The sequence below is a fragment of the Drosophila suzukii genome, chromosome X (genome assembly GCF_043229965.1).
Source record: "Drosophila suzukii chromosome X, CBGP_Dsuzu_IsoJpt1.0, whole genome shotgun sequence".
In the NCBI taxonomy this organism is placed as follows: domain Eukaryota; kingdom Metazoa; phylum Arthropoda; class Insecta; order Diptera; family Drosophilidae; genus Drosophila; species Drosophila suzukii.
Window position 1 is genome coordinate 13,568,266 of NC_092084.1, and position 13,217 is coordinate 13,581,482.

At 39.3% G+C, this 13,217-nt stretch overlaps 1 protein-coding gene across 1 annotated transcript in view; it reads left to right on the plus strand.

The window, feature by feature from the left end:
- The window catches only part of nAChRalpha3 (nicotinic Acetylcholine Receptor alpha3), a 108,494-nt gene that overhangs the window by 77,369 nt on the left and 17,908 nt on the right, over positions 1 to 13,217 (plus strand). Inside the window, exons 4-6 of the mRNA XM_036820618.3 lie at positions 1,471 to 1,765; positions 2,300 to 2,480; positions 8,344 to 8,459. Coding sequence (XP_036676513.1) covers positions 1,471 to 1,765; positions 2,300 to 2,480; positions 8,344 to 8,459 — 592 coding nt within the window. The remainder of the gene's footprint in view (positions 1 to 1,470; positions 1,766 to 2,299; positions 2,481 to 8,343; positions 8,460 to 13,217) is intronic.

A 13,217-nucleotide genomic window follows, 5' to 3' on the forward strand; every position in this document is an offset into this window, starting at 1 on the left:
GAAGGTATATAAATTATATATATAAAAAAAAGGGATTTCAAATAAAACAAGTTATAACATTTTTTTCAAAAGATTCTTAATATAACTAGGATTATGTCACCTTAAAAAAAAGTAGTTTTTTAAATTTGCAATATTTAAAATTGTGTTTTTTAACTTACAAAACATTGACCAAATTTTAAAAACTAATATAAAAAAATTTTTTTTTTTACATTTTAAATTTCTTTATTCAAATTTTGAAAATAATTTATAAAATTAAGTGTTTATAAAGTTTCGAAAAATATTATATCGTCAAGAAACAGTTTGAGTTTAAATATGGGCTTAGTATTTTAATAATAATAAATATATAAAATGTAATTCCCTTCTTGGCTCCGATTTTTTCGAGTGCAGTGGCAGGACTTAGTGGAGCGGAGCGGAGGAGCAGGAACAATGGAGGCGAACGCTTGACTGAGCCATTGGCCTCCCGCCTGGCTGACTGCTGTCGCTCGGCGAGTCCCTCTGCCCCCGCCCCCGACCTCTGACCTCTGCCCACCGGCCACTGTCCGCTCCCCAAGGCCCACTGCCCCCTGGCCCAGTTGCTGTTGTCCTGGCAGCCCTTTGCCCATTTGCTCTTTGCTGGTTGTTGCTGGTGTCGCTGGCATTGACGGCGCATTAACTCATTTCCTGCATCATTAAGGGGCACCTGCAATTTTCGCACATTTACGCCACAGACGTGTCCAGGACGTAGGCAGCTCCCCGCTCCCCCTTAATCAATTTAGCTGCAGGACTCCACTTAAATACGCTTTGAATGACAGAGGAGCTAGGATTGATATCGGGGAATTTCGGAAAAGATTTATCAGCCAGGATGTGCACTCAAAATATGGCATTAGGATGGGAGGGAATTTTAGTTTTAAGTTTTAGGAGTCTTCTTAATTTTATTCCCCATGTATAACCACTTTCTAATACAAAGTACTCTTGAATGTTAAACATATTACAAAATTATAAAAATATTACTCATACGACAAGTTGGCTTTATGAGTATATTTAAAAAGGTATTCGCCATTAATTTTAGAATGGCATGAGTCAATGGATATTTATTTTTTTTATGTAACAAATAGTGTCTTTCAATTGAAAACATTTTCTTTTAAAGAATAGATAAATGTCATTGACTCCAAAATTTATACAATTCAGGGTTAATACTTTTTTGAGCGTATAGATACAAAAAAATACCAAGAGTAAAAACTATTCTCTGTGGAGTTTCCGGGGCCATTGTGCACACTACACACAAAAAGTGTAGTTATCAAAAGCGTTTAATAAACTTGGCCAAGCCGAAGGCCCCCGGGCGTTTCGAGCTCACATTGAGAAAGTTTTGAACCACTCGATACAAACACATGTTCACACATAAATCATACCCCCCATATTTGATGACCCACTTTAGCACCGCTTATCCATTGTCTGGCAATATCTAATATACGTATATTATCCACTCCGCAGGCAGCACAGCGAATCCGGATGCCAAACGATTGTACGACGATTTGCTGAGCAACTACAACAAACTGGTCCGCCCGGTGGTCAATGTGACGGACGCCCTCACCGTTCGCATCAAGCTGAAGCTGTCCCAACTGATCGATGTCAATCTGAAGAACCAGATCATGACCACCAACCTGTGGGTGGAGCAGTCCTGGTACGACTACAAGCTCAAGTGGGAGCCCAAGGAGTACGGCGGCGTAGAGATGCTCCACGTGCCCTCCGATCACATTTGGCGTCCGGACATCGTCCTCTACAACAAGTGAGTTCAGATGGTGTACCTATGCATATATGGGGTATAAGAGTATTGTAGCTTTAAAAAGATCTACATTTTTTAATGGCAAATGGGATTATATATTCCGTGGGGCATCATTTTAAGGGTGTATTTTAAATATAATAATTCTTATGTATCTATAGAATTCTAAGAATCTATCAGAGTTATTTTAATTTTTTAAAACTGGCTTCCTATTTTTCTCAAGAATTCGCGGTCTTCATTTATTCATAAATCATTCTAAGTCTCTTTAAAACCCTAGAGCCCATCAAATATGTCAGGTGGTACATTTAAGTTCCTCTTGTTCTAAAGAATTCGCGATGGAAGTCGGGTGTTAAAGAAATAAATATAGCAAATACTATTATTTCTCCTTAAATTCTTCATTATAAGTAAATAATGTCTTGTTAAGGTGAAATTTTATAAGCAATATCGAGGGTTTGGGCTTGTTAGTTTGCTTTTTATTAACCATTAAATTGTTTCCAAAGTGAAGTAGCTTATTATATAATATCCTGATGAACTTTCCAGCGCCGACGGCAACTTTGAGGTGACCTTGGCCACCAAGGCCACGCTGAATTACACGGGACGCGTCGAGTGGCGACCGCCGGCCATTTACAAGAGCTCCTGCGAGATCGACGTGGAGTACTTTCCCTTCGACGAGCAGACCTGCGTGATGAAGTTCGGCAGCTGGACCTACGACGGCTTTCAGGTGGGTTAAAACTCTAAAGAAAGAAAGTAGATAGTATTTACTCACAATTAAATGAGTAGAAATAAGGGTGAAACCAAGAGTACATTATTTCTAGATACTAAATTACCTAAAATAGACATAAAATCCCATGTCCTTGGCAAATCCATTTCGTTTTCAAGAGCCAAAAACAATGGAATTGCCGGCAAACAAGATTTCAATTTCCCATTTGGAAGCAAATCTTTGATGTCCCTTTTATGTGGACCGCAAATTTGGCTGGCGGCTCCTTGAGAGATCCCTTCGCATCCCCCAGCATACCCACACGTGATCCAATTTAAACCACACAAATGAAAGTTTCTCGGCCGTCTGGCCGCCTGGCCTTTGGCTAATTGGTTTATAAATCTGTGGCAAGTGTTCGAGTCGGAGCAGCAAATATATCAGCTAGATAGGTCTGTGCATATGTATGTATATATAGTATGTTGCCATTAAAGGACCAAAAGCTCCTTATCTCATTCCCATTCCCCATACCCCCATACCCATTCCCTGGTGACTATCTCATTTACACATTTACAAATTGCTCACCTGGCGCTCCTTTTTCGGGTGTCTCTGAGCCCGGTTTAGTGGTCATAAACCGAAATACGGTCATAATTCCTTTTTGGAATACTGGCCTGGAATTTCTCACGTTTTATGGCCACAAAACACAGGGCAACAAAGAAGGAGACGGCAGGCAAATGGGTTTGGAATAGACAGGCCGACAGACAGACAGTCAGACAGACAGTCGACCGCAGGGAGGCTTCATAAAAACGTCTCCAGTGGTTTTGGCCATCGGGTTGAGGTGGACCATGGAGCAGGGTGGACCAGCAGGAACCGGGGAACTGGGAAACTGGGTAACCAGAATTCAGAGCACAGGACACTAAGCCAGCTTGACACCTGCCCGGCAAATGTCGGCGACTAGCGGTCGGAGGCCGCGTAACCTCGTAAAATTCCCTGCACCACACAAAAATGCAACTCAAGGCAGGGGGATACACTCGAAAAAATGCTCAACAAGGAGATTAAAAATTATTCTGAAAATTCAAAAAACAAATAGAAACACAATTCTAGGAAATTAGGGGCTATAATACAAGTCATTTTCAACAATTATATTTGTTTTTTTATTATCAGCCAGTAATAACCGAATAAAGACTTTTCTTTTGTGAGCTATATAATTTTGTAAGAAAATGCAACACAAAAGCAAGTCACATATAAAATAAAATCATTTATGCAATCTTAAATATAGCTTAAAGTGCAAATATTAAGATTTTAAATCTTTTTACAAATATAAAATTCGATAATTCTCTATTCATATGATAGTTGCTTTAATTTTAATGCTCAAGTGATATAATTAATTAATTTTTTAAAATAAAGTTTACATGCTAGAGTTAGGATATAAGCAAATAAATGAAACGAAAATGAAAATATTTTTTAAGGCAAGCATATTAGTAATTTAATATATTTTTTCGAAGTGCAATAGATAGGAACGGCTGGAGAATCTCGATGGATGCTCTGTGGCTTCGTTCTGCGGTTGGGAACTTGCCAGCTAATAATGAACCGGCATTAGGCGGGGATCTAAGTCAGCTTGCAGCATTCGGTGCCCCATCCGCTTAACCCTCCATTCAGACGGAACTGGAGAAATAGGCACAGACGGGTTAACCACATGCATCTACTGAGCTGCATTAGCCAGGCCATAAAATCGCGCTCGAGTTGGAAAAGTGTTCGGTTTTCGATAGCGGTAGAAAGCCAAAAATGGTTTGAGGTTTTTCACAGGATTTCTTACAGCATTTTAGGCTTTCTTGGCTTAACTAATAGTTGTTAAAGAACACAATACTTTACCAAACAGTAACAAAACGAAATTGGAAGATAAATCTTACAATATTCAATTACAATTTACAAATTGTGTTTTGCAACTTCTGCTTTATTAAAGATACAAAATTGCAGCTCTGAGAAAGTTAAAATTGAATCTATAAATAAATTCCGAATATCGAGTTTACCAAACAGAAGCCAAATGATGATTAACTCAATTTCAGGCTTATTAAACACATTGGCCATCTAATATCAAATTAAGCGCCTTATAACTTTGTGTGAATAATGTATTAACTTGGCCACCCACGCCGCCCACAGCCGATGGATATTATATTGCAAAATGCGGACAATTTAATGGCGAATATAAAGGCCTATTTAAAGGCGAAATTACCCCGGGGGGAATTGTGGGGGGAATTTGTGTATTTTGTTTCAATCACTCAATTAGCAGAACTGATAAAATATCTCCATCTGTCTTTATCTTGACTTGCTGCCTTAGTTTAATTGTCGAGACAATTAGCAAAATGTAGGCACTTTCTTCTGTGTGTGTGTGTATGTGAACCATCTCTTTCTGGCCCACACATATGCATTTACACCTGCTCACACAGACGGCTGACTAATTTGCTAAAAAGCTAAATGCTCATTTACTATTAAAAAGGCAAGGCGCTAACAAGCATTTGACACGACACGAAATGAGGGGCGGTGAAAAGAAAGGGGAGGGGGGAATGGCATTGTCTCAAATGTTACATGCACTAAGAAAAATCAGTGCCTAAATGAAAACTATAAGTGGATAAATGCTGGAAAAAATGTAATAAAGTCCAGGGATAGCTAAAAACACATGCTACTACATAAACCTTTCTAGTTTTGGTTACTTTTTAAAATATTTATTTTTTATATTACTGTTAATATTCCATTATGAATAGACCCACTTTATTTCAGTTATTAAAAGTATATTTTATATATTTTCATTATATATTATTCTAAGATAAGATAAATGTAAGATAAATGTAGTAAGCAGCATATTTTAAAATGCTATAAATTCGGAATGAAATATTATAATAATTATTATTGAAATATTTTTTTCTTACCAAGTAATATGTAATATTCTAATATTTAAACATTTCCTATTTGCTGATAAATTCATCTGAGTGTCAGCATATTTTGTGGCATAAATTGTAGCATGTTGTGTTCAACTTCACGCATAAATCAACCTCAAAATGAGCGATATCCTACATAGTAGCAGCAAATTATTTATGAAGTCTTCGAAGGGAATGGAATGGAATAGCGTTTTCATTCGCAGTTTCTGGTTTCTCGTTTCTCGTTTCTAGTTCTACGTGGCATCAGTCTCCTCGACAGCGGAAGTATTTCATTAAATCATCACTTCCTTATACTGAAATTTCCGCAACCACTTAAAATAACAATTTCCGCATCGGCAATTCCAGCAGCCAGGAATCCATTGCACCTGCCGAGCTCCTTGGGAGGCCGCATCCTGTCTGATTATTTTCCCTTTCGGCCAGATTGCGCCACAGCTGCATCTTCGCAGCCTGTTTTTCATTCATGTTCAGCCAGCGTCGATTTCCTAATTTCGTGTCAATGAGCCAAACTTGAGGGGAAAATCGCTGGGGAAAAGGGCTGAAATGGGGAAAATTGTGAAGTCTGTGTGGCGCCGAACAAAAGGCAAGGGCAAGTTCATAGGCTCAATTTTCACACTTGATTTTGCACAGGATACGCCCACACACAGTTTCCAACAATCTGTTATAAAAAAGCGGTTATAAAGTGGATGGGACACTTGTCAAATTTGGGAAAGGATTTCTTCATTTTCTTAAGTGGAATGAACCCATCTTTGTTATTTTCCATCGTGTTCAAGTATTTAAATTTAAAAAAAAGCTTTATATTTTCCTTAATATTTACACTTAAATATTTATATTTTTCTATTTTAGTAAATTTGTATTTTAAATTATTAAGAAGGAATAACTAAATGCATATATATTTTTTTTATTGGTTTTTCCATGCCTAAACAACATATTTTTAAAGGAAGTAGTTTTGAAAATTTTAAAAAAGGTAACATAATATGGTTTTTATGCGGTCTATAATTTATAAAGCTTTTTCTGCTCAATGGGGGTTTATTTTTCCAAGTGCATATTGCCAGAAGGGCAGAGTTTAGCAAAAATAGAAAGTGAGCATGGAAACGAGAAATCGTATTAACGTCACTTTTCAAATTTCACGCTTTTCCACCGCCCACCACCCACCGCCCAACAATGTCAACTGGCACCTGCAGCAGCCTCCTTTTCAATCCCCACCCCCTTCACCTTCAGCCCCCCGCCCTGGGAAACCATGGAAAATCGTTGAGGCGTAAATTGGCAGACAAAATGCTTTAGGAAATTCAGTCGAAGAAAGGAAGGAATTAAAAATTGCTGATGGGATGAATGCACTTCCGGGTTAATATTCAAACAGCTAGTGCACACAGAAAAGCTGAGCCAGCTGGGCAAAAACTAGATAATGCAGTTGTGGAAAAGCTTTATTTGCGACATGGGCAAAAGAACAAGGAAAAATGGAAATTGAAATTGAGAAAAGTAGACACGAATTTTCCATATTTTCAAAGGATTTGAAATACATAACAATAAAAAATGAAATATTTTTAGCTCTTATCTTATCGATAACTAAAAAACAAGGCATTTCTGATATACAATTAAAAATTTCCTAAAAACTATTACCTTTAAAAATACATTTTCGTAATTAATATTTTTCCCATCAACATATATCAGTTAAGTGGCCATAACTTGGGGCCCCAAATTCTTGCCTTCGATCTGCAAAGTGAAAATGTTGCCAGAAAATCCACTCGAAAGCCAAGAATCAGGTTCGATAGAGTGTTGCCGTTGCATGTCAAATACTTTATCCGGAACTGTTCGACCCCGGACTTTCGAAGGGGTGCCGAGGAGAAGGAATGCTGTCCATACACCTTCCTGTGGGCCAGGTGGTGTCCTGTCGATGTCCATGTCCTGTCAGCTGCACTCGTGCCGAACTAAGCAAAACTGAGCACTGGAATTGAAGTGCGGCCTTCGCATGTTTGTCCATTTCGGTATCGATGCAGCCGGCATTCCATTCCATTCCTCCACCTGGCCATCTGAAAACCTGAAAACCCAACCTCCTGGCCACCCGCTCTGCTCCAGAGAACTCTTGGATTCGGATCCTTCGCCTCTGGACGGCAACAAGGATCCCAGTTTCGAGGAAGCTGGCGGAGCTGCCACTGAGTTTGACAGTCAAATCGGAATGGCAGACGTGTCAGGACAGAATGGGATGGGATGGTATGGTATGGTATAAGATGGGATAAGATGGGATGTGTATAAGGTGGGGCCGGGATGAAATGCAGCCGAGGGCAGAAACATAGACATCTGGCAGGGAGTGCAGTCCAATTATGTTCGCTGTCAGCGCAACGCAGTATTTGTCTAATCACTTGGCAACTGGAAGAAAACTAAGGTTGAGTATTATCTGTAACCAGATGTTGGTTACTTTTTCATACCGGAATTCGATTTTAGTGAGATATACTTCTTTACCTATCCAAATGTTTCATATTAATGTATGATTATGTAATTTGCCTAAAAAGCAGTGTCCACGTAGTTACAAAGCTATTCGATTTGTTTGAAAACATTTTGATTCAATATTCGATTTAATAATTCAATGATTCGACTCTATGACTTGACTCTATAATTCGAATCTATGATTCAACTCTATGATTCGAATCTATGATTCGACTCCATGATTGGATTCTATGATTAGACTCAATGATTCGACTCTATGGTTCGATTCTATGATTCTACTCTATGATTCTAATCTAAGAATCGACTCTATGATTGGATTCTATGACCTATGATTCGAATCAATGATTCGACTCTATGATTCCACTCTATGATTCCACTCTTAGATTCTATGATTCGATTCATTTTTGTTTTTTCCTCCTACAACAACATTTTGGATCCGCCACTACTTTAGGAGTTCCATGTATCTCAGTGTACAAATATCTGTAAACTAACCACTTTGCATCCACTTTCAGGTGGATCTGCGGCACATTGACGAGCTGAACGGCACCAATGTCGTGGAGGTGGGCGTGGATCTGTCCGAGTTCTACACGTCCGTCGAATGGGATATCCTCGAAGTTCCTGCAGTGCGGTAAGTGCCAGCGAGCCACCCAATTGAAAACCACCCAGCCGGTGGAACCACCCACCGACAAAAGGCGGCAACAACAATTATTTTTGGCAGAAACTCCTTTGGCAAGTTCCTTGGTAGCTTTGGACGCTGTCACAAAACACAAACACAAATCTTTCAGGATGTCAGAACGCACACACACACACACACACACACACGCAGGTCAAGGATGCAAGTGAGAGAGATGGATATATGCTGGTAGAAAGAGAGGGTCTGACCTGAGTTGTCGATGCTGATGATGATCTTCGGGCATGGGCGTGGGCGTGGTCCTTATTTACACTTTACACCCTTTTTTCCACCCCCTCTCAATATTTTTCCCTTGAAGTTTTTAAATTAAAAAACTTTGCCAAAAGCAACTGCCAAAGGAACGAAAAATAAAAAACAACACAAAATTATACATATAAATAAATAGGAAGGTCTTGCTTCTTATGTTTCTTCCTTCTGCCCATCTGGTCAGGCATATGTGTGCCTACAGCAGCGGTCAGAAAACTATAGTTTTAGAATAGGGACCTATTCAAAAATAACCAATTAATTAACCTAAGATCTTAACAGAATAAATTTTATTTTTACTAGTTTTATTTTTAATTTAAAATGTTATGTTTAAAAAAACGAAAGCTTACAATACACACAAATATTTTAACCCCGATTTAATAATTTTGATTGTTTTTGTTTTAAAATAAATTAAAAATATTCAAAAAATAGTATTGTTGCTCTATTTTAATCAAGTTCCTATGTGATTTTTAAAGGACTTATTGTTTTGCCCCCAATTGTCGACTGATGTGCGACTTTCGCTCGGCGAGAGAAAGTGAAAGCTGAATTTGTTTCCTTTTCTTGGGCGGAGGCGCTTGTTAATTGCCACGCCCCCTTTTGTGGAACGAGTGGGATGGCACGCTTGTGTGCACACCATTTTGAGTGAGCGAGAGGTGTTATATGGGGGGCTTTGGTGGGAAGTTCCTCTACCAGAAACCCGTCTTTAATGCATTAAGCCCCAGACAAAAGGCAACAAGAAATTTTTGTTTCACTTAGCGCAACTTTGTTTGGAATCTTGGGATTGTTGGAAGCCGGCAGGTGAGTTTGTGGGCGGTCATGGGTTAAAAGGGGTCTGTGGGGAAGATGGGGCTGCTGTGAAAAAGGAGTGTTAAGAACGGGGTGGCAATACTGTTGAGTGCTATTAATTAGTTGATGACACGTGCTAGATGAACTGAGAAAATTCAGTTTGAAAATACTTTTCATTAGGCTAATTTGGTTGCTCAAATTGCTTGGATTTTCACTTTGATCTTGCTTTCTTTTGTCTCAAAATTGTATATATTTTTCAGTACATTGATCTAGCCTTTCCTCTTTTTGTAATAAAAGATTTTATTGCTCTCTACGAAGTACAATTTGATTAACAATCTCGGATATTTTTAGGGTATTTTGTCTATAAACTCTAACATTTTCTTACAAATAACTTTTTGTTTCAACACTTATTGTTGCAATTGTATTTCTTCTTTATTGCCCGAAACTCAAAGGTAGCCAAAGTTAAATAAGTTGATTTTCCTCTTAGTTTTAGTGGCAAGCTGTATGCTTTTATTTATATTTTTTCCTTGGCATTTACTGTACCTATTTTTTTGTTGTCATTGGCACGCGTGGAAGCCACAAACAAGTCGCGACTCCCGTCTCCAAAAGTCATTTTATTTTTATATGAGTATTACGAGCCAGGGGATAAATGGGTGGATTTTTTTCGATGGGTTTTTTCGTATGAAGGTGGCGGTGAGGTGGAAAAGCGTGGAGATTTGTCCGTGAATTTCATGAAAGTGTTGTTTATGTATCCCCACCAAAATGGAGGACAAAAAGCCGTAAACTCTTCAGGTGTATGTGTGTTAGATGGGCGGAAAAAGGGGGCGGGGGGGGGGGGGTCGGTGGAAGTGAAAGGGAAAAGAGAAAGTAAAATGGCTGCAGGGCAATAATTTCCTTGAACTATTTTGAAGTTGCGTGTGGGGCAAGAAATGGTCAATAAATCAGTGGCAAGAGTTTGGTTTCTTTTTTTTTACTTTTTCCCATTTTGCTTACTTATTTTCCTACTCTTTAAATTTTTTTCTATACCCTTTTATCAATTAATATATTAATAAGTAATACTTTTATATAAAACACAAATATATTTGCCCACTTAGAAAACAATGCGCAAACAAAGAATTTATTTCAAAAACACTTCAATTTTGATGGCACCTATGAATGTTTCAAGTGGTTATAACTCGAACAGCTTAATTCGTTTGCCCTTTGACCTTCTGCTCCACCCACTGGATGAACCCCCCACCACACCCACCATATTTCATAAGCGGCACGTGACAGACGGAAATGACAAGGCTCAACTACAGTGCGCAGTAAATAAATAAAACAAAGCAGGAAAAAATATATATATGAAGTCATTGAAGTCGAGAATACCCTAGAAAGCAAAGTGAACTCATTTTATTGAAAAGTAAAATCAATATAATATACTCTAATAATTAAGGGTTTGAAAAAACTTTTAAAAGTTATTGAAGGTGTCTAAAAGTAGGCAACAATAAATTACAAACTCAATAATACAATGAATTCATCCAGATAGACCACCATCCTTTATTCACTGCATACTTTTGGACACATACAATAAACCATCTATAAGATTTATTCATTTTCTATGAAAAATACACCTAAATGACAGAAAACTAAAACAACTTATTTTTCTGTGCGTGACAAAGTTGTTGGCCGAGTTATAATACCCTAAAGCCAGGGTATCAACGGCATGTTAAGACCTTTTGCCAACTGAGAGCTGAAACCACTGAAAACGGGGCTCAAGTCATTGACGGGAATTAAAAAGTTGACAGCGCCAGTTACGTGTGTGTGTAACAAATATAAGAGTGTGTGGGTGCTGCCTATGTGTGTGTGTGTGAGTGTGTTGAAGTGCATGAGTGTGAGTGTGAGTGTTCGTTGGTTTATTTGGCGTGGCATTGGCAGTAAATTATGCCACAAGTGCGTGACACACTCACAAAAGAGGCCGCCGGCTGTGAGTCTCTAAACCTTCCAACCACCGCCCACCACCCACACGCCCACCATTTTCGCCACCTAACCATCGTCCTTCCAAACCCCCAAAGTCCCCTAAAATCCCCGAACACCCCCAACCCACCCCTCCTGGAAAAGCCCCTTCTGACTTACTCCCTTGGCAGCTTTTATTGTCTGCAGGCTGCTGCTTCTGCTTTTGCTGCTGCTGCTGCTGCGCCTAAAATGCTGCAACACAATTCACAGCACGTAGAGCAATTTTCCCATGAAGCCGAGTCCTCTGGCCGCCGCGCTCCTTTTCCAAAAACTTGTGCCAGAGCCTCCGACAGGATTCAGTTTTAATGCGCATCGACAGTTAAATTAACTGAGGGCGGGAGGGGCTCAGAAAGGGGCGTGGCAAGCCGCAGCACGTACAGGTGGGAAAATAGGGTGTTCGGAGGGGAGGGGGGGGGCTTAGCCATACATATAAGCGAAAGAGACAGCGGCAGACAATCAGGCATTGATTGACAGGCGGACAGGTGGGCAGCAGCAGCAGCAGTTGGCCAGAGCTCAGTTGGCCAGGGCTGAGACAAAGGGGCCAAATCGAAAGTCGGGCCAATCACGAACCCATAAAATTAAGCCTGCTTATTCCCGTCCAAAACCCTTTTTTTCCGATCCGATGGGAAACATAATGTCAGTGCGCCTGGCTGGCAATTTGCAGTTTATAGTTTTCGCCTGGGAAAGTGCCATGAAAGGCTGGATAATATAAATTGGTGGAGTTCTTCAGAAGCAAAGAAGAAAGTCTCTAATGGGTTTTGAGATTGCCTACAGGTACTCGTTATTAAATCTTATTTTTAATCATTCAATTTATCTTGCATTTTGTATTGTTTTACTAAGTCTTTTTTGAGTTCCTGTCATTTTCTATTTATATTTGCTTATATTTACTTGTTACCTTTTCATGTTTTAAATCTAATAATCATTTATATTTATTTTTTATAACCATGCTTTAATATACTACCTATTTGATATGAGAATATTTTGATTATTCATTTTCCTATATTATATAATTTTTATTTTTATTTTTTCCCTGCTATCATTTAAGTTTTTTCAGTCTCAAAACCTTGTATATTATTTTATTACCACACTTTAAGATGCTTTTCATCTGATACCTTCCAATTAACTCTTTGCCATTAAAGCCTGGAAGCTCCTTTCTAATAAACTGTCTGTTTGCACGATTTCTTTGACTTTGCCTTCATCTTTTTGTATCCGCCTATTGAGTTGTCTTTCCTTGTCGTGCTCTCACTGCCATTTCCCATTTCCATTCCCCCGGGGGCTGTATTTTGTTTAATTGCCGCAATGGGTCTTACAACATCAAATCAACACGCCGGGCACATACACCACGAAAGCCCAGCCACTCTCTTGCTTTCCACCCCCCCCACTCTTTTCCACTTTCTTTGCCAACTTTCACCCATTCCACCTAGCATACCTTGCCACCACTGGAGCCTGATTACGAGGCACAAATTTGGGTTGTGTTTGAGGCTTTTTGCTCCCTAGACTCGTTCCGTTCCCGTTGCCTTATCACAGATCGATTAAAATCATAATTAGCAAACTTTCCAGAGAATCCTCTCTGGCTTCTTGCCTTTTCCGCTTGCGGTCACACCTCAATTGCCACGCCCAGAGAGTCCTTCGCCCAGCCTGGCAGAGTCCTTCGAGTCCTTCTTTTTTCAAGTC